The following is a 17,463-nucleotide window of genomic DNA, read 5'->3' as shown; positions in this document are numbered from 1 at the left end:
TCCGGTCCTTTCTCTCCCGGCAGTGTCACATGCCCACAGCCGGGGACGCCAGTGCCGGTCCCAGTCCTGACCCCGATCCCGATCCCGGTGCCGGTCCCGGTCCGCTCCCTCCCCGCTCTCCCCGCCCCTCCGCGCAGCACTGCACCGCCTCCCGGGGGCGGGTCCCCTCCTCCCGTCCCGCCTCCCCGCCGCTGCTCCGCCCCGCCCCGCCCGCCGCCGGCAGGGCGCTCGCTGCCGGCCGCGCTATAAGAAGCGGCACGGGCGGCGGGGCCGTAGCGGGCGCGGCGGGGGAACGAGATGAGCAGCGCCGGCGCCGCTGCAAGATGCTGGATGGACACGTCCTGCTGGGATGGCTCTCCTCCTGCGCGCTCCTAGGGCTGCTCGCCTGCGCCCCGCGGCCCTCCGCCGCCTACTTCGGGTAGGTGCCCCGCAGCCCTGCTCTTGCTTCGCAACTTTGTCTTTAGTGGATTTTGTCTGTTTCTTTGCACCTTGTCCGTCCCGCCCGAGGTGGGGATGCTGCTGCGCGCCTGCTGACGGCCTCCCTCCCTCGGTGAGTGCGGGCATCCCCTCCTGCCGGCTCTGACAGCCGCTCCGAGTGAGGCACTGGGCAGCGCCGTCTCCCCCGTCGTCCCGGGCAGTCCTGCCGCGGATGGTCTCCAGGGTTGCAGCTTGCCCGAGGCTTCCGAGCTCTGCCCCGGGGCCGCGGGTACAAGCCGCTAAGGGCAGGGAGCGGACTGTCTCGTTCGGTCCTTTCCCGACGGTGGCGGCAGCTCGCAGGAGGAGACCCGTGGTGAGGTGGCTGGGGAGCTCTGGCCTCCATCGTAATGGGACAGCCCTGGAAAAACTTTTTCCCTCTCATTTAAGCTCATACTTCAGCATCAGGTGCTAGGAAGCGAATCCCGGCATTATCCCGGCGGCTTTATTAGTTGTTTGGGTTTTTTTTTGGAGGGATGTGCATGGTGCTGTCACCAGCCCGGGACGGGACAAAACTTATTCCCGAAGGAGATGGGGGTCCCGTCCGGGCTGGGCGCGGAGCCGCTGCATCCCGCTGTGCTCACCTGTGCGCGAGGCAGGGGCGCGGCCGGCAGGGGGCGCTACCAGCCCGGCCCGCACCTCGCAGGTGGATGCCGCTCCCTCACCATCACCCCTGCCGGGACCCCCTTATCCCCATTCCTTGAGCTGTAGGAAGCCAGATAAACGCCTTCACCCACCCTCTTTTAAGCTCCCTGCATCCAGAGCCTCATTGTGAAGCCGCAGCCTTGTGATGGGTCTGCTGGCTTCCTTCTGTGCAGCCCGGCTCTGGTTGGGCATCAGTGTAGCTGCATCTTTGCTTGTCCCCCTTTTGTTAAACAGAAAAACAAACAAACAACAAAAAAAACCAACCAAACAAAAAACCCCACCACAAACACCCAAACCCCCAAAATCTTGTTCCAAAATAAGGTCAGTTTGCTAGAGGAGTGGGATGTGAGCACCTGATGACGAGCTTTCAGTGTAAGTTCACTCAAGAGTGATGATTCTTGCTGCTTTTTGGGCTGCTGTGTTGTGACCGCTGGAAGGAGCCACTGGATCGGCACTGGAGAACGTTTTACCAGACCTGAGGTTTCCCCCCCCCTTTCCAGTAAAACAAATCCTGGTGTTGAGGCTTGTCCATCGCTTGTGGTCTGGCAAAGTTTTCCAAACAGTGCTACTTACATCTTCTGTTTCCAACTCAAGAACCATTTAACTTCCTGCTGCTGTGGCTGGTTTTCTGAGGAAACGGCCTCTCCTATGCGTAGGTTTTTAGGAAAAGCCCTCTTTTCCCCGAGTAGCACACAGGGCTGTGCTGAACCCGTTAGCTCGCGTGTCTGCCGGAGACCACCAGCACTGCAGTTGTACTGTGCCTCAGGGACTGACAGGGCTTGTAAGGAGCTTGGCTGTAGCTTTCCTGTTAATCCATGCAGTGGTCATATCTGCTGTAGGGCTGCAGGTAACTCATTCCAGTTGCTCCTGGGATTTCTCTTCTGGCCTTGTGTGGCTGGTGTAGGTATCAACTTAAGAGCAAACAAGTCAAGCCAAGGGAGTTGTACTGCGAAGTCTGTTCTGACTGCTTTGGGTTATCCTCTTGGTCTCAATACAACTGCTGTTTCTGATTTGAGACTCCCTCTCTGGCAATAAGGAGGGGAGAAGAGATGCTGCCAGAAGTGTACCCAGCCAGATGTGCAGTCCAACTGCTCCAGGGCTGCTGTGGTGCACAGTGAAGTTTGCTTATTGCAAAGCATCCCGTTGTCTGGTAAGAGCCACAGTTGAAGAAGCAGCATCTGCTGCTAATCTCCTCTTTGTTCTTCCAAGAGGCCTAAAGCAGAGATTGCACTTGCTGAGCTGCTGAGGTCCTGGGGAAATGGGCACTGCTGAGGTCCAGGGGGAGTGGGCTGTGCTGAGGTCCAGGGTCCCTGCTAGTCCCTGGTGTGTGTGGAAGAGCAGAGCCCTTCTTGCTGTGGGCTTCTGTATATAAGGAAAGAAAAAATACCTGCTAAAAGCTGTATGATCCTGCAAGTGCCCTTTGAAGGTGAGTATTAACCCTTCTTGCTGTGCTTGGAAAGGTAGGAAAAACTGCTCCATATGAGGAATCATATCTGTTCATTCTAATACAAATCTTTCCTAAAAACCTGGGTGCACCACCCTTTGTTTGGGGGCTGAGCTGAAATACTGAAGTGGGCTCAGTGAATGTGGCACACTTTCTAGGCAGGGGAAGGGGTGCTCCTTCAGGTACAAGGCATCATGAAAGCCTTCAGGTACAAGGCATCATGAAAGCCACCCTGATGCCTTTTTGTGGCCTGCTAGACCCTCTGCTCTCAGTGTTAATATCCCTGTTGCAGGAGGTGGTGGGGTACAGAGTGTGATGTGTGGCTGTGTTAAACAGATGTCACACTGTAGCTGTAGGTTATCTGCTCCGTTCTGCAGTCTTGTTGGGGATAGGGACAGCTGTGGATGATCCCTTCCCCCTTCATCCCTAATGTCTTATTTCAGGGAAAGAATTTGGTGTCTCTAAATGTGTGGCCTGGTGGGGAATTAATACATGGGGACAGGAGTCGGGCATGGTTACATGATAACAAGATTGTGTCAGCATGTAGTTATGTCTGTGTCTGTCCCACTGGGGCAGCTAGTGAGCGGGAGGGATGCTGGGGTAGGAAGACCATGGCTGGAGGCTGCTGCTTCTCTGTATGGATCTGGGGTATGGGGTGGGGGAATGCACAAGTAACCAAAAAAGAAAAATGCCCTCTGGAAGTGGAGCTTGGCGCATGCGATGGGAAGTGTTGGTGCAGATAAGGCCCTTGCTGCTTTCTTGCTCCATCCCTAAGCTGCCTGGTTAGGATGTATGGTGAGGGTAACAGTTCACTGTCTGGGGTAAAGGGAGGGATGGGCTTGTCCCTTGCCAAGGGTTACGCTGCCAGCCTCAGTGCTGCTCCCTGTATGTTGCTTCCTTCCTGCCTGGTGCAGAAGGGAAGCAGGTGCCAGCTTGACCTGAAGCTGGTACACAGTGAAGGACCTGAAGTGATACTGATGATTAGCAGTGGGCAGAGCTGAGTCCCTATAGGCAGCTGCCCCAGCGGGTTTGCTAGCCCTAATAACTGGAAGGCAGCTGAAAGAGCCTGGCTTCAGGGATGTAGTGATGCTACAGCTCCTAAGCCTTGTCTAATATGGGACTTTTTGATGCTGAAGAGGAGAAAGCATGCTTGAAAATCTGAGCAGGACCATGTGGCTTGTGGTAGGTTTGGAGTTGCCCATCAAGATGCCTGATGATGACTTTTTTTAGGGTAGGAGTATGTAAGGCAGACTGTTACTGGCTCAGTCTACACCAGAGGGGGAAGCATTGCCTTAAGTTAAGTGTTAGTTGAGCCTGGCTTGCAGGAGATGCACTGGCTGTTCTGAATGCGATCTTGCTTTCATGTTCAGCCATCTCCTCTGCAGCTGGCCTGTCTGAAAATTAATTTGCACCATATTACAACTGGCTGATGGGGTAGCTTGGAGCAGCCCCAGACTGACGGGATCCCTGAGAAAGCATTGCATTTCACTTCTCCTCCCTGCTCTGCTTTTCTTGTGCCTTAAGCTTTTGGTGTGAGTACCTCCCCTCCCTCCCTTTTCTCTCGCAAATGTGGGTAGGAAAATGGGTGGTAGAAATGCCGTAGCAGCATCTGGGGACTGTGTTGGGTCTTGCACTGCTGGTCTTTAGAAGCAGCAGATGACAGGACTAGCTGTGCTGGGGTGACAGGCGCTTCAGTCCTGCTGTGCCCTGGTGCCAGTGGTAAGGAAAACTGGCCTGGAGGAGCTTGCTGCTTTCCTGAGCTTCCTAGTCTGTGGATCTGAGCTTGCAACCTGTCCAGGCCATAAATCAAACCCCCTCTCTGTCTTTCTATGTGTTCTGATTTATAGCCTGATTTAGTTTTAATGTACCCCTTTTTTTTCTTGCTGGAAGAAGTGTTGCTTTCTGCAGATTGGGATTTGCTCTACTTCCCTTCAGCAGCAGGAGCCCCCTCTGCACACACTTGTCAAGACAGTAGTAAGGTTACAAGTGGCTCATGCTTACATAGTGTTTATATTGACAGATTGCAATGTTCTTCATAAATGTAACTGATCTGTACACTGCACGCAGGCAACAGGAACCCTTAAATGCTCGCGTGGGGGAGAGGAAGGGAGGGGAAGCATAGTTTGCCCTAATTTACCAACACATCACTATCGAGAGCAGGTTGCTTGCTGCACAGTGGAATTTTTTTTTGTTGTGGGAAGTGCAGTGTATTTTTGTTCACATTGGCAGGTGCAGAATAGGTACCCTGCTATGCTTTAGGTGCCGTTGGTGTAGAAACCCTGCAATTCAGGGTGTGATTTATTGCTAAAATTACTTAGAAAACACCTGAATACTGGACTTGAAGGGGTGTTCTTGGGGGGGTGTCAGTTAACATGAGTTTCTGAACTCTGTTTTTGCGAGTGTGTGGCATCAGCTTGAATGTCATCTCCAATAAAAGCAAGCCCACTGGCAGGCTGTGCTGCTGGTTTTCTCCAGCCTGTGGGCTAAGCTAGGTGCTAACATGGCTGTTGCATATCATGCATTTCTGTACCTGTCACTTGATGGTAGTGTGGGGCCACACGCTCACGCCTGCGGCTCCGACCAAAGCCGTGTGAACTTCCCAGGAAGCTGTTGCGTAGCCAGGCCGCAGCGTGCTGGCTTTCCAGACGCGCCGGTCGTCTCTGGCGTGTGTGAGATGGAGCAGCTGGTTCTCAGTGCAACCCAAAAAAACAAAACCTGGGCTCGGGTGGCGAGGGAAGAATGCGGCACACAGGCAAACACAGCTGGAGCGTGAGAAGGCAGCTCCTGGGGCTGGGAGGGTGACTTTGCCATGCCATTCGGTGGTGTTCTGCCTTCTCTAGGCAGCGATGCTGGTGCTTTTAAGACACTGGATTTCTGCTGTCCTTTGGAATAAGAAGGGTGTGCCTGGTGTGGGTGGTTTTTTTTTCCTCCCATGATTCTTTTGAGCTGGATGAATTGTCACGTAGAGACTGATCTGTCTGAGTCCTGACTGGCACTTCTCCCAGAGTTGGCCTCTCTGGGTCAGTTTAGACCAATGCTTAACCTCCATTCATTTGTGAAGGAGACCCCCATGCCCAGAGGAAGCATTTCTTCTGTAGATGCTTGAAGGTGGCATTGGATTTTAAGTGCCTAAGGGTGGTGACAAACCCAGGAGCATGTAAAAATAACTGTACATGAAGATCTTCCAGACCTGAATCTTCAACCCTGGGGACCAGGATCTGTCCAAAATTGGGCAGGAAGTACCCAAAAGTACCTGCAGTGTATGTAGAGGATGGAGCAAAACTTTATCCAAACAGGGCTTAGTATGTCTTAGACTTATGTCTGTTCATGTTTCTTGAGACTGGGGAACAGCTACCTCCTGCCTCTGTTTGCCTTATTTGCAGTGATGCTGGGACTTCCTTCTGAACCTGACTTAATGATGGTTTCTGTTGTTTTCTTTTATTGCAGGGGTTACAAGTGCCACAGATGACTTTGGGGGGTGGGGGGGGGGGGGGGGGGGGAGATGGCTTCTTAGGAGAATGCTAAGTGTATACTTGGCAGAGTAGGAGGCTAGTGGCTGGCTTTAGTGTGACTAGTGATGCAGAACTAGAGACCAGGAATATATAGGACTCTGGTCTCTTGGTGAAAGGCCTGGTCAATGATTAACTTGCTTTCTGGAAGCTGCTAACAACAATAAGAGGGAGTGCAGCCCCATAACCCCAACACAAGAAGCCCAGGAGTGTTTAATAATTAAAGGTCTTGTGCCTTATTGTGGATTAATGAGAATCACCTTAAGGTGTATTCAGTGGTGGGTAATTGAATTAGGTTGTGGGATTGAGCAGCATGAGAGTTAAGTTACATGGAAGGTCTGGAGGACTGCACAGATAAGCCAGTGTGATGCTTCTTAGTTTGAATCTTTCTGTCTGTACTGGGTTTTGTCAGCCTCTCACTGCTTTCTTCATTTTTCTGTTTGCGTAATCCACTGTGGTGGCAGACTTGGTGTAATTGTCTCCTGAAGATGTTCTTGCCCTAGGGATACTCCATTCCCTTCACTGAGAGAGATGCTGACAGTGTTTTTTATTCCTAATGTTTTCCTTAGTGATATGTTGCTATTTAAACACTCCTTAAGACTTTTTCTGGTGAAAAAGCCAAGCCAGAAGACACTGCTGAGCTAAGCAACCATGGAAGTGTCTGAGTAGCCAGGGCAGAGGCTGAACTATTGAGCCTCACTATGGTGTCCACTGCGTGAGGCAGCTCCTGGTGCAGAGCTGATCAGAGCTGCAGAGGGGTGGCTTGTGGAGCTGAAGGCTAGACTTACCTGTCCTGTCTCACTATTACATCCCTGTGCATAGTTTCCCTGTTGGAAAGGGATCTTGAAGCTTTTTTTGAGATGCTCCATTAGAATATTTCCACTAGGGAGACAGTCTTGAATATGGTCTCAGGTCACCAGAGGTGTAGAACTTCTGCTGCCAGAAGCTCCATATCATGGAATGGTTTGGGTTGGAAAGGACCTTGAACCTCATCCAGCTCCAACCCCCTGCCACAGACAGAGATGCCTTCCACTAGACCAGGTTGCTCCAAGCCTGGTCCAACCTGGCCTTGAACACTGCCAGGGATGGGGCGGCCACAGCTTCTCTGTGCAACCTGTGCCAGGGCCTCATGACTCATTCCAGTAACCTTGGGTGATTTGACGCCCTTAGGTCTTGGATTCTCTGGTGACTTAGGTTTTGTAGAATACAAATGGGTCAACTATTATCTTAATGTGTGTCTGAGGCATTTGAGGAGAGGGCTCAATGCACTAAAACTGTGCTAATGTGCTGTATGTGAAGGCATGCTCTCTATGTCCAGTCATTTGGCTACAGCTGCCTCCTGAAAAGGAGCACTCTTGGGTGGGATGGCACTTGCTTAGTTCATACTAAAAGCCTATGTTAAACATGAACTTCTTTACCCTGAGTTCCCTGACTGGACAGGTAACAACATGTCATCTTTCCTGAGGATGTGTGCTGGAGCAATCCAAGAAGCCCCATGTACCTGGCTTTCCAGACTTTCAAACAGGCCGAGCCTTTGCCTTCCCTCTATAATGAAGAAGCCTCTAATGAAGAAGCCTTTCTCTCTGCAGCCAGAATAGTGGCTTGTAGTATGTTAATGTAATTGATTTCTCAATCTGGGCAGTCCTCAAGCAGAGGGCCTTTTGCTTGCAGGGAGACTGGTGCTGCAGGTCCTGGACCAGCACATGATCAGGCTGCAGGCTGAACAGGTAGGATGTATTTTCCTGACTTACTGGACCCAGGGCTGGAGAGTCAGCTCTAGTCAAGCTAAATAGGAGCTAGAAATTATTAGGAAGCTGAGTGGCAAGGGTTAACCCCTTTGAAGCTTTTTTTGACATCTAGCAGCAATTTTTCTTCTGTTTTTAACTGTGCTTTTTAAGGTTCCCTCAGATTGTGGCTGTAAGTGCTAATGAGTCTTATCTCTTGAGATATTGTCATAAAATACACTTACGAAGTTTATCAGCTCAGTAAGATTAACATTTTATTGTAATGCATGTTTGCACTGTGCTGAGTGGAACAGGGAGTATTTTGACTACATGGATAAACATAGCAGTTATGGGATTTGCTTTAGCTGATAGAAAAATCTATTCTGACTTTTCCCTTAGCTGTTGCAAAGAGCTCTTTTTCAAATGGATCAAGCAGCTCCTGCATGTGCTATGTGGTCCTTCAGTCTGCTTGTGACCTTAAATCATTCTTCTGTAAGGTGTGAGGAGTAGTTTTTAATTCAGTTGCTGAACGATTTCTTTTAGGCAAAGAGGAAATGACAGGTTAACAAAACTTGAACTCTTCCCTTGGAAGGAACACAGGGCAAAACAGCTCTTCTATACGTCAATCTAGAACATGCAAACTCAACACTATCTGACATTAATGCTGAGTCTGTGCTGGCTTTGAAGGCAGCATGAAGTGTGATTCATGTTGATGGCCTGTCAGGCTGTATGGGACTTGGCGTGAGTTTTATAAACAGATTCATTTGGCCTAGCTCATTAAAATAGCATTAATTGGATAACTGGATGCTCATGGAGTTTGGGGTGAAAAACTAGCTTGCTCTGACTTCTGCATTTGTTGTGCACTGGGTGGCCAAGTTTTACAATCGGAGCAAAAGTTTCCTTGTAAAAACTGCCGAGTCTTCCAGAGACTGAAGTAACATAATTGGCCATTTCATCTGCATGGTAGGAGGTAGCTGCTTGTGTTGTGGAGCAACGCGTGTTTCCCCTAGATGTGAATGAAGTACTAGATGCCCATAGGAATATCTGAGCTTAGCTTAAAAATCTGTCAAATGGTCCTGTTTGGCCAGGGCATTCCTGGGAGGAATAGGCTTAAGTCTAGTCGGAACCTTGGTCTGCTGTTGAACTTCTCTGAAACCAAACTGTAGAACAGCCTCCTAAAGCAACTCTTACTTTCAAGACCAAGTCTTCTTTGAAGAAGTCAGATGAGCAAAAGGATTAACCTCCATCTGCTCTTGGTCTACCTATTTTTTTTTTCCTCTAATAGAGTCCAGAAAAATTAAGCTTACTTTGAGGTACACAAGGCCATCTTGAGTCTGATCCCGGGGTGATGCTTTCATGTGGAACATACAGACAGGTGAGACAGGTTGCCAAGATGAATTGCTTTGAAGCCCAGTGTCAAACTGCTGCTTTATCTTAAGCACCTTTTAACTTCTTCCCAAAAGGAATTGGTCATGATTCTGCTCCAAAAGCATCAGTGCTGCCAGATGAGCATCTACTGGGGTGGGCTCACATATGTCTTCAATAATACCTGTTTCAGCTTCCAGTCAGAGCAAGTTGCTGCCCATTAAATTCCACTTCCACAAAGTGCCTTATTTATGTTCACTCTTGTTATCAATCAGCTGTATGTGACAGCTTCCCCAGCTCTGCGTGTGGGAACATGTTGTGTGTTGCCATAGCATAGGCAGGAGTGTTCTGGTGCTAGCTGACCCCTCATAGGCTTGGCCAGTGGTGGGGGACTTCAGGATCACCAAGTGCTTGTGTTAGAGGAGTGCCCATCTGCTGAGCTGTAGCGCACACAGCCTGGCAGGCTCCTCTCATGGCTTGCTGTGATCTTTGTAGACTTCCCCACTTGACTGCTTAAACTGCAGAGGCATTGCTATGCTGTAGTCCTCCTGGTTTGTCCACAACTAATTCTCAGTGTTGTGTGAACCCCTGCTGAGTTGGGTACGTTGACTGGCTTTCACTGTTGTGGTGAGCTCAGATCTCTAAATGTCCTCATTGTAATGTCTTCTCTGCTGGTTGCTGATTAAAGATAGGTGATCTCATGCTTGGTGTTGCAACAAAAGACAGACAGGCAGCCCCGGGGGGGGGGGGGGGGGGGGGGGGCATAACTGCACTCCTGTTAGATTGCAAATGAAGATTGCAGGTGAAGCTGGTTCTGCATGTTGCAGGGGACTTCTTGTAGGGCTTCCCAGCTCCATGTGTTATGATTACTGTCACTAAACACCTTGCTCCCTGAAATTGCTAAGGGGAAGTGTTTAGTCTTTGTAGTGTTGAGATAGTGTTCCTTGGCTATCCCTGAAGCTGAGCTTGCAGGAGCTTCATTTTACCGTGGTGACCAATACAATGCCTCACTTGGAATCGGGGCAAAGACCTCTGGTCACTGACTGCTTGTAGGGTGTGTGTTTTTGTGGGTTATTTATTTATTTATTTATTGGGGGGGGGGGGGGGGGGTGGCAGCAATCTACTCTACTTGTCCTTAACACTGATTTTAACACCAATTTTCCCAATTTCTGTGGAAAATCAGTAAGTCATGACTCATGTGGGAGCACAGCCTCTTCTAAGGCAGTGCCTTTCAGTGTTAGGGAGTGTGGGTGAGGGCACATGAGTCAAAGAATTGCAAAACAGGCAGGCAAAGAAAATGTGTTTCCACTTGAGCTTAGCATAGGAAAGTTGCTGTGTATTTTAGTGGTTCTCAGCTTCTTTACATCCTACTGCTCTTTAGCTTCAAGCACAGGTATCCCAAACCACCCAGGTCTGAGGAGGCCCAGGTATCACCTTCAATAATCTCAAAGGAGACTTCTAGTGTCAGGTATTGGAGCATCTGTACCCCACTGATGTGGGTCATGTTGCAACACTGCTCGTACAGCCGAGCTTTTCCATTGTGTGGAACCAGCTTTAGTCTTGCTCTGGTATATGCTGTGAATGAATAAGCAATGACTTGCTAGGACAACAAAGTGTCCAGGAGCCAAGTCCAGCTCGGAGTGGGGTATTCACCTGGGAGCTGGGGTAGCTGATGGGACTGGGTACCTGGGAGACAGCTGAACACTTAGGATGAGGACCCAACTTGGGCCAGTCGTTTGGAGCTGGCTCCACTGGCATTGGCTGCTGGTACCTCTCCCAGTGCAATCGATGACTTCAGTGGAGCTTGTGCTTCTTGGGGATGCAAGTTTAGCTTACTACTCTGCTGTAAGCCCTGCTGTGCTGCATCTCTCCATCTCCTCTGACAAGAAACCCTATCCTGGAGGCCAAATCCCTCTGGGCACAGTTCACCAGAACTGATACTTTATTCAAAAGAACTGGCTTGATTTGCTTAATCTTGACAAAATTCTTTTCTAGCCCTAATCCTCTTCCAGTGTAAGGTGAGATCTTGAAATACCTGGCAATCTTATAGCTCAGCTCTTTTTCTGCATCTCTGGGCCCCTCTGTAATCAAAGGTGGTAATGGTGGGGTAAGGATGCCAAAGATAAATCTCCTGCTGGGAGCTATCAGGGAGCTATTTCCCAGTCTGTGGTTAGCAAGTTGACCTGATGGGCCAGAGGTGAAACAGCCACTTGAGCTGAATTACAGGGTCTAACCAAAGGTCCAGCACTTCCTTTGGCTCATTAGCACAGCTGTGTTGCATCCCTGGTGACTATTTCTATCTTCTGGCTTGTCCCATGTTGACTCCGGAAACCCAGAGGTTTAACATGAATTTGAAGACCGAAGAGCTGCTCTTGGGAGAGTGAACTGGACTGCGCAAAGCTGTGAGCAGTCCCTGTGGTCAGTGTTACAAGCCATCATATCCATGCTGGATTCTGTGGCTGATGAAACTGTGTTTATAAGCAGAGACCTGTCTCTGCAAGATGCAGGACAGAAGATGGACTAATGAGGAGGAGAGTGGGACCAGGCATGATTCTGCATTTTCCTCTTAAGCTTGCAGAGGGATCAACATCCATACAGAAATGAATCTCACTTGATGTAGTGGAGACACCTTAAAGCTAACTGCAGTTTGTCTCTGTGAAGCCTATGGTACCAGTATTCCCCAGTACAAGGACAAGGCTCTGTGTGGGATGTCCCAAACACTCTGGTACCTCCCACAAGGCAATAAGAGCATCATCCCTCAGTGCTGCATCCCTTGAGGCACTTGCTTGGCCTGCTGCAAGACAGATTGGAAACCTAAGAACTGGAGCAGGCACTGGAAGCAGGGAGGTGAGCTTGGCCTTTTCTGAGTCATTGTAATCTGGGACCACATCAGGTTTCATGATCCTGTTATGTGGTGACAGCATATTTTTATGTCCCCTCACAGCTGGCTGGGGTTGGGTGCCCTCCCTTGCTGTGGTGGTGGTGGGGACCCTTGTGGTGTAGAGGTGGGTGGTGATGCCATCTGCTCCAGCACTGAGTGTAGTGTGAGGCTGAACTGCTCTTGGAGATGCTGTGCTTCAGCTGCTGATGAACAGATCAGTAGCACAGGGTCAGAGGCAGGGCTAGTTGAGTAGCCTAGTCCAAACAAGATGCTCTTGCCTGCTTGCATGGGATATTTTACTCTGTTACCAGAGCTCTTTAGAGCTCTCTAAGTGCTTTCAATTGAAGTGACTCCAGAGCTGGTCTCTCCTCTGTCTCAATGTGTTCAGAGGCCTGGGGTAAGTTTTACCTTATTCCATGGGGTGTAAAGGGAGCGGAGATTGCCAAGCATTCTGCATGTCTTTGGTCTTATTTGGTAACCTCAGGATACTTCAGCTTGTAAAACAGAGCTGTTTTCACAGGAAGCAGGCTGTAAGCTGAGTCAGGGACTTGATGCATATCCTTTTGCTCCTCTTAGGACCTCAGAGGGCTGTTGGACTATGGACCATATCTGAATGGTCTTCTATGATGAAGCAGAATCCTCTGAGTTGGAGTTACTGCTCCTGTTGCAGCAAAAAGGGGGATCAGAGACAAATGTACAGGGGATCTACTGATGGCTTAGTGAATGCTGAAATCCTAATAAGTGGGAAACGCCTGTCTTCAGCCTGCAAGATCTTGTGGCAAAGCAAGCTGTGCAGTTGAAGCTTCATTTTAGGGGTGCACTGCTGCACCTGCTATCCTTTTCCAGAGCCTTGCTGGGAGATGCACGGCTGGATTTTCAGTGCAGCTGCTGCCCTTGCTTAAAGCACCATCCACACATTGCTCTTGCTACTGTCAGCTGCCTGAGCGCCTCTGTTTATGTTTCTAAGACTTGAAGGCTAGAGAAGGAAGAAACCTGACCAGTGCAATGGAAACCTTCAATTCCCTGCAGTCCCAGGAGGAGAAGAGTAGCTTCAGGCTGGGGCTAGGAATGAACTTCATTTGTACGCTGCCTCGCCTCTCCAGGAGGATCAGCCAGGAAAAATATCAACAGTTCCATTAAAAAGTCTGCTGGTTTGCTAAAGTAGTGGAATAAACATACCTGTAGGCATAATGTCTTGAACCACACAGGAAACATTAACTAGAATGAACACACACAGACTTGCTCTCTCTCCCCTGTATATCTACCAGATAAAAAACAGTGTGTCCATGGTAATGTGTAAATCAAACAGCAGCTGGGGGGACTATTCTTAGCTGGGGAAGAAGTGGCTTGGATCAGAGGGGCTTGGTGCTTTCGTGGAAAGGCAAAACCTGTGTTGAGCCTGGTCTGATGAGAGACCTGCAATAGAAACTGGGGAAGGATGGGAGTTAGTGGGGTTGTTAGTCCTCTCTTTGCTTTCTATTGTCCTTTCTTAGCTTCTTTTCCCCTATTTCTCTGGGGCTGAACTGCTTTTGTTCTAACCACTTGCATTCAGTTGAAAAGCTGGGGTGGAAACTGTGGGAAGTGGATAAGCACCCTTGGAACTTTAAGAGTGGAGTGGGTCTGCTGACACTGAATGGGGAACCAGCCACCCCAGCCATTAGTGTATGGTGGAGGTGGTCCCTTCAGTCTGCCACTGAACCCACAAATGTCTCCTGACATCTCTGGGATGGTTGAGTGGAAACCTGCAAGCTTGTATTTCCCATTTCAGTGAGGGGGTGTGAGCTTCAAGCATGCCTTGAATGAGAAATGTTTGCCAGCACTTTTTGGACCAGTAGCTTGGTCCCTGAGCTGCCCATAAAAACAGCTTCCCTATGGCTATATCCAGCATATGGTAGGTATAGAAAAATACATGAGGAAAATGCTTTCAGTTTCAACCAGATGGCACCTGTCAGGCACAAGTAGACATTTCTATTAGTGTTTGAGTGTTTTGGACCACTCCCAGCCTCTGGATTGAAAACTAGTCCTGCTGTAGCTGTCCTCCCAGAGCAGCCCCAGAGGTAGACTGATGTGTTATTGCATGCTAGTGACAGTCCCTGTGCTCCCAGGCCTCATCTGCACAGCCACTTAACACAACTAATCTGAACTGACTTTTAAAGTGGATTAGTTCAATTACTCTTAACTAGCCCCAGTGGAAGCACTCTCCTTAGGGATTAAGCATCCTTAATTCACTTTAGCATACTTGATTTCAATGCAAATCAGGCTAAACTGAATTAAGGGCTCTTTAGAGCCTTGTGCAGAGGTGCTCCTTCAAAACTGATGTGGTCTAACCACCCCATTTTGCATTCCTGTGCTCAGTTCATTCCAGTTAGCATTGCTGAAGTGTCCCCTTATGGATGACTAATATAGGCAGCCTTTCAGATATAAAGCTGAAAGCACATTGCCTAGGCTAATGTGTGAACCAGCTTCTGTGAAGAGCTCTGGTATCTGCTGATTCAGTGCTTAAAAGTGCCCAAACAGGGTGTTTTAGAGTTTTTTTTCTCAAATTTCTTTTTTAACTGTTTTTTTTTCCCTTTTTTTTTCCCTTGTGTTTTTCTATTCTTCAAACCAAGCTCTTTGCTTTTGCACTAAAAATGCATGAAGTGAGTCACACACCAGTTTTTCTCTACTGCCCTTAACTCACTGGATGAGATGGCAGTACTTCACCAACAGTGCATTTATCCTCTTAGCTCAGTAATTTAACTTTCCAGTTGAAGATGAGCTGTGGTTGTAAAAGATTGGCCTCTGTTTTCCTGAAGCTTAAGTGAAAACAGTCATTACATGTGATGCCCTGGGCAAGCAGGCAGGGTAACACTTGCTTTGGAGAGAGTGGGATGGGACAAGGTTTTCTTCTGTTTTAAGCGTCAGATGATGTGTGTTCTGGGAAGAAGAGGGGAATCCTGACATCACCCTATGCAGGGAAGATCACTGGGGTGTGTGTGTATGCAATATCACAATGTAGGGTATTTTTTTAGTGTTTTTTCCTTCATACGGACCCTTGGGTGGTCACAGGAGCAGCTGGCAGCTATATGAGGGTTTATTTTTTTGGGGGTATGGTGGGTAACAAACCTTTAGTTTCTTTAGCTTGGGTTTTTCATGGCTCTCACAGGGTCCCCTGGTGCTCTGCAGGCTCCAGAGAAGGGAACAGATGTTGCACACAAGCAAGACATGGATGCTGCTGCCCTGCTGTTCCAGGGCTGTGAGACTGCTCTGTGCTGCAATGCTGCATCTCTGAAATCCCTCAAAAGGGTCCTCTGTGCTGCTGTGCAAAGTCTGCATCTCACTTACAGCTCTGGCTGAACCCTAAGCCAATTTAATCTTATTTTCTTAATGCCAAGGAACCCTTCCCTCTCTGGAGCAGCTTGTGCATGGCTGAAAAATGTCACCACACTGCTCTTCATTCACTGGCCTCCAGACTTGGTCATGAGGTGGGCACAAACCATGACAACATGGATGTTTGATGTGTAGTTATGCATTAAATCTGGTTTCTCTGGCAAAGTTTCCTGGAGTAGTAATGTAAATTAGAGGCCAGGTTTTGGCAGGTCTTTTTCCTCTTTTGCTTGCTCAAAGAATACCCTCAAAAAGGAATACTTGGAGTATTCTGTACCAGCATGGGGAAGAGGCCCAGTCTTATAAATGTATTATAATCTTGGGTTTTTGATTACCTGAGCCAAGACCGCTGTCTCCCTATGTTTTGGTGGTAAGCTCTAATGAGTTTAGCACCACAAGGGGTTGGTGTTTCCGCCTTTAAGATATGAGGCCATTAACTTAATCTTTAGTATCTGTTAAATGTTTCTGGGGGCTCTTGCTCTGGGCCGTACTGAGACAATGCCTACTGAGAACACGTTTTATGTGAGTAGCTAGTTTGTGATTTCACTCTTGAACACCAAGGTCTTCCCAAATGCAGAGGTTTCACCTAGGTGCAATTTTTTACTTGAGGGTGATGCTTTTTATCAACCTCATAGTCTATGAAGAGGTGTGTTAATATATCCTGCCAAACTGTGCGATCTGCAGAACCTCCTCCTCTCCTAGGAATGCCTGGACAAGCCTGGGGAATCTTTTCAGGGTAGTTCTTTGGAGGCATCTCAGAGGCTATGCTTGAAGGCTTCTCAATAGAAGGCAACAAATAGGTTTTCAGGTGCTGGGAGAAATGGTACCCTAACAGAAAAGAGAGGCCAGGTCCCTGGAGGAATTGCCATCCCTCCATGCAGCAAGTTAGAGGTAAGGATCTGCTCATTAGTTCATTAGCTAATTAATTCTCTGCCTCTAACATGGGGGTGTCACCTTCCTCAAAGCTTATGGCCAAAAGACCTCAGTGATGGCAGGCAGCTGGCATTTTAGTTTGTAACCCTTGTCTAAAAGAGGGAGGCTAACAAGCTGCCTTTGAAGTGAGGGTGGCTCACAACTAAGAGCAACCCAGAATGTGGCTTTACATCTCTTGCAACTTCCTAGAGTTGTGGCAGGGAGCTCATCATTCAGTCAGGAGTGCTGGGAACTGAAATGCAGGACTTGTGTAGACCTGCAAGCTGTGAGGTGTGACTTCTTCCATTGTGTGTTGCTATGACCATTAGGCAAAATGGTAAAGGATCTGCTGGAGTGGCACTTCTAATGGGCTTTCACTGTGGAAGAGGCCTGACAATATCTAAATGGAATTCTCCCTTCTGTGAGCCTTCACTCTGAGGTATGCTGTCTGGTGGCATTCATGGGGTCTGTGGGGTTTCCTTGCTTTGCTTTCAGGCTGTGTAAATTGAACTTTTGTTTCTACTGCAACTTGTCCGTAGGATTGGAAAGTATCTGCTGCCAAAGATGCCCAACTTCCATCTACAAAAATGAACTAAGCACTGCCAAAATTGGGAGTAATGGATCAAGTTAGATACTGGTGTAAGGGTTTTATGGCTTTCTGTGATTTCAGGTTGGTAAGTACAAACCTCAGAAGCTAAATTCTTGTAATCAAGTGATGAATAGAAGGGCTGGGTGGAGGAGCTGGCAAGAATAAATCTACGGTAGTATTTAGGCTGCTACCATGGTCTGTCTCTGTGGCTATGAGGACTGGTTTGCAGGATACCCAAAGGACAGGTTTCTTTGCAGACAAAGCTCTTGCGCAGTTAAGTGATGCCAGCATCGTTTTCAGTACTTAAAAATGTACCTTTAACAGAAATGGTGTTCTCAAAATAATTCAAAACTTTAAAAATCAATAAAAATTTTGTGGAATTTTTACATCTTGCTTAATGGGTTCATACTGGAATATTTCTTGATCTCTTGCTGTTCTGTGTTTAGCAGCCCCTGGACACCCTGTGGGCCACTGCACTTAGATGCCAGTATAATTTGGTAGGGATTTGTCCTTTTTAATGGTTTCTTTCCCGCTTCACTTCTTAAAGCTGCTCT

General features: G+C 48.5%; 1 protein-coding gene across 1 annotated transcript in view; it reads left to right on the top strand.

The window, feature by feature from the left end:
• The first annotated feature begins 264 nt into the window (after positions 1-264).
• The window catches only part of WNT9A (Wnt family member 9A), a 50,277-nt gene continuing 33,078 nt past the window's right edge, over positions 265-17,463 (top strand). The window contains exon 1 of the mRNA XM_057402882.1: positions 265-418. Within this exon, the coding sequence (XP_057258865.1) occupies positions 324-418 (95 nt within the window). The 5' untranslated portion in view covers positions 265-323. The remainder of the gene's footprint in view (positions 419-17,463) is intronic.

This window comes from Pezoporus wallicus, unplaced genomic scaffold, assembly GCF_028554395.1.
Source record: "Pezoporus wallicus isolate ANWC-B61680 ecotype Strahan unplaced genomic scaffold, APGP_CSIRO_Pwel_v1 contig_8057, whole genome shotgun sequence".
Lineage (NCBI taxonomy): Eukaryota > Metazoa > Chordata > Aves > Psittaciformes > Psittacidae > Pezoporus > Pezoporus wallicus.
This window is presented reverse-complemented; position numbering and strand designations above follow the sequence as displayed.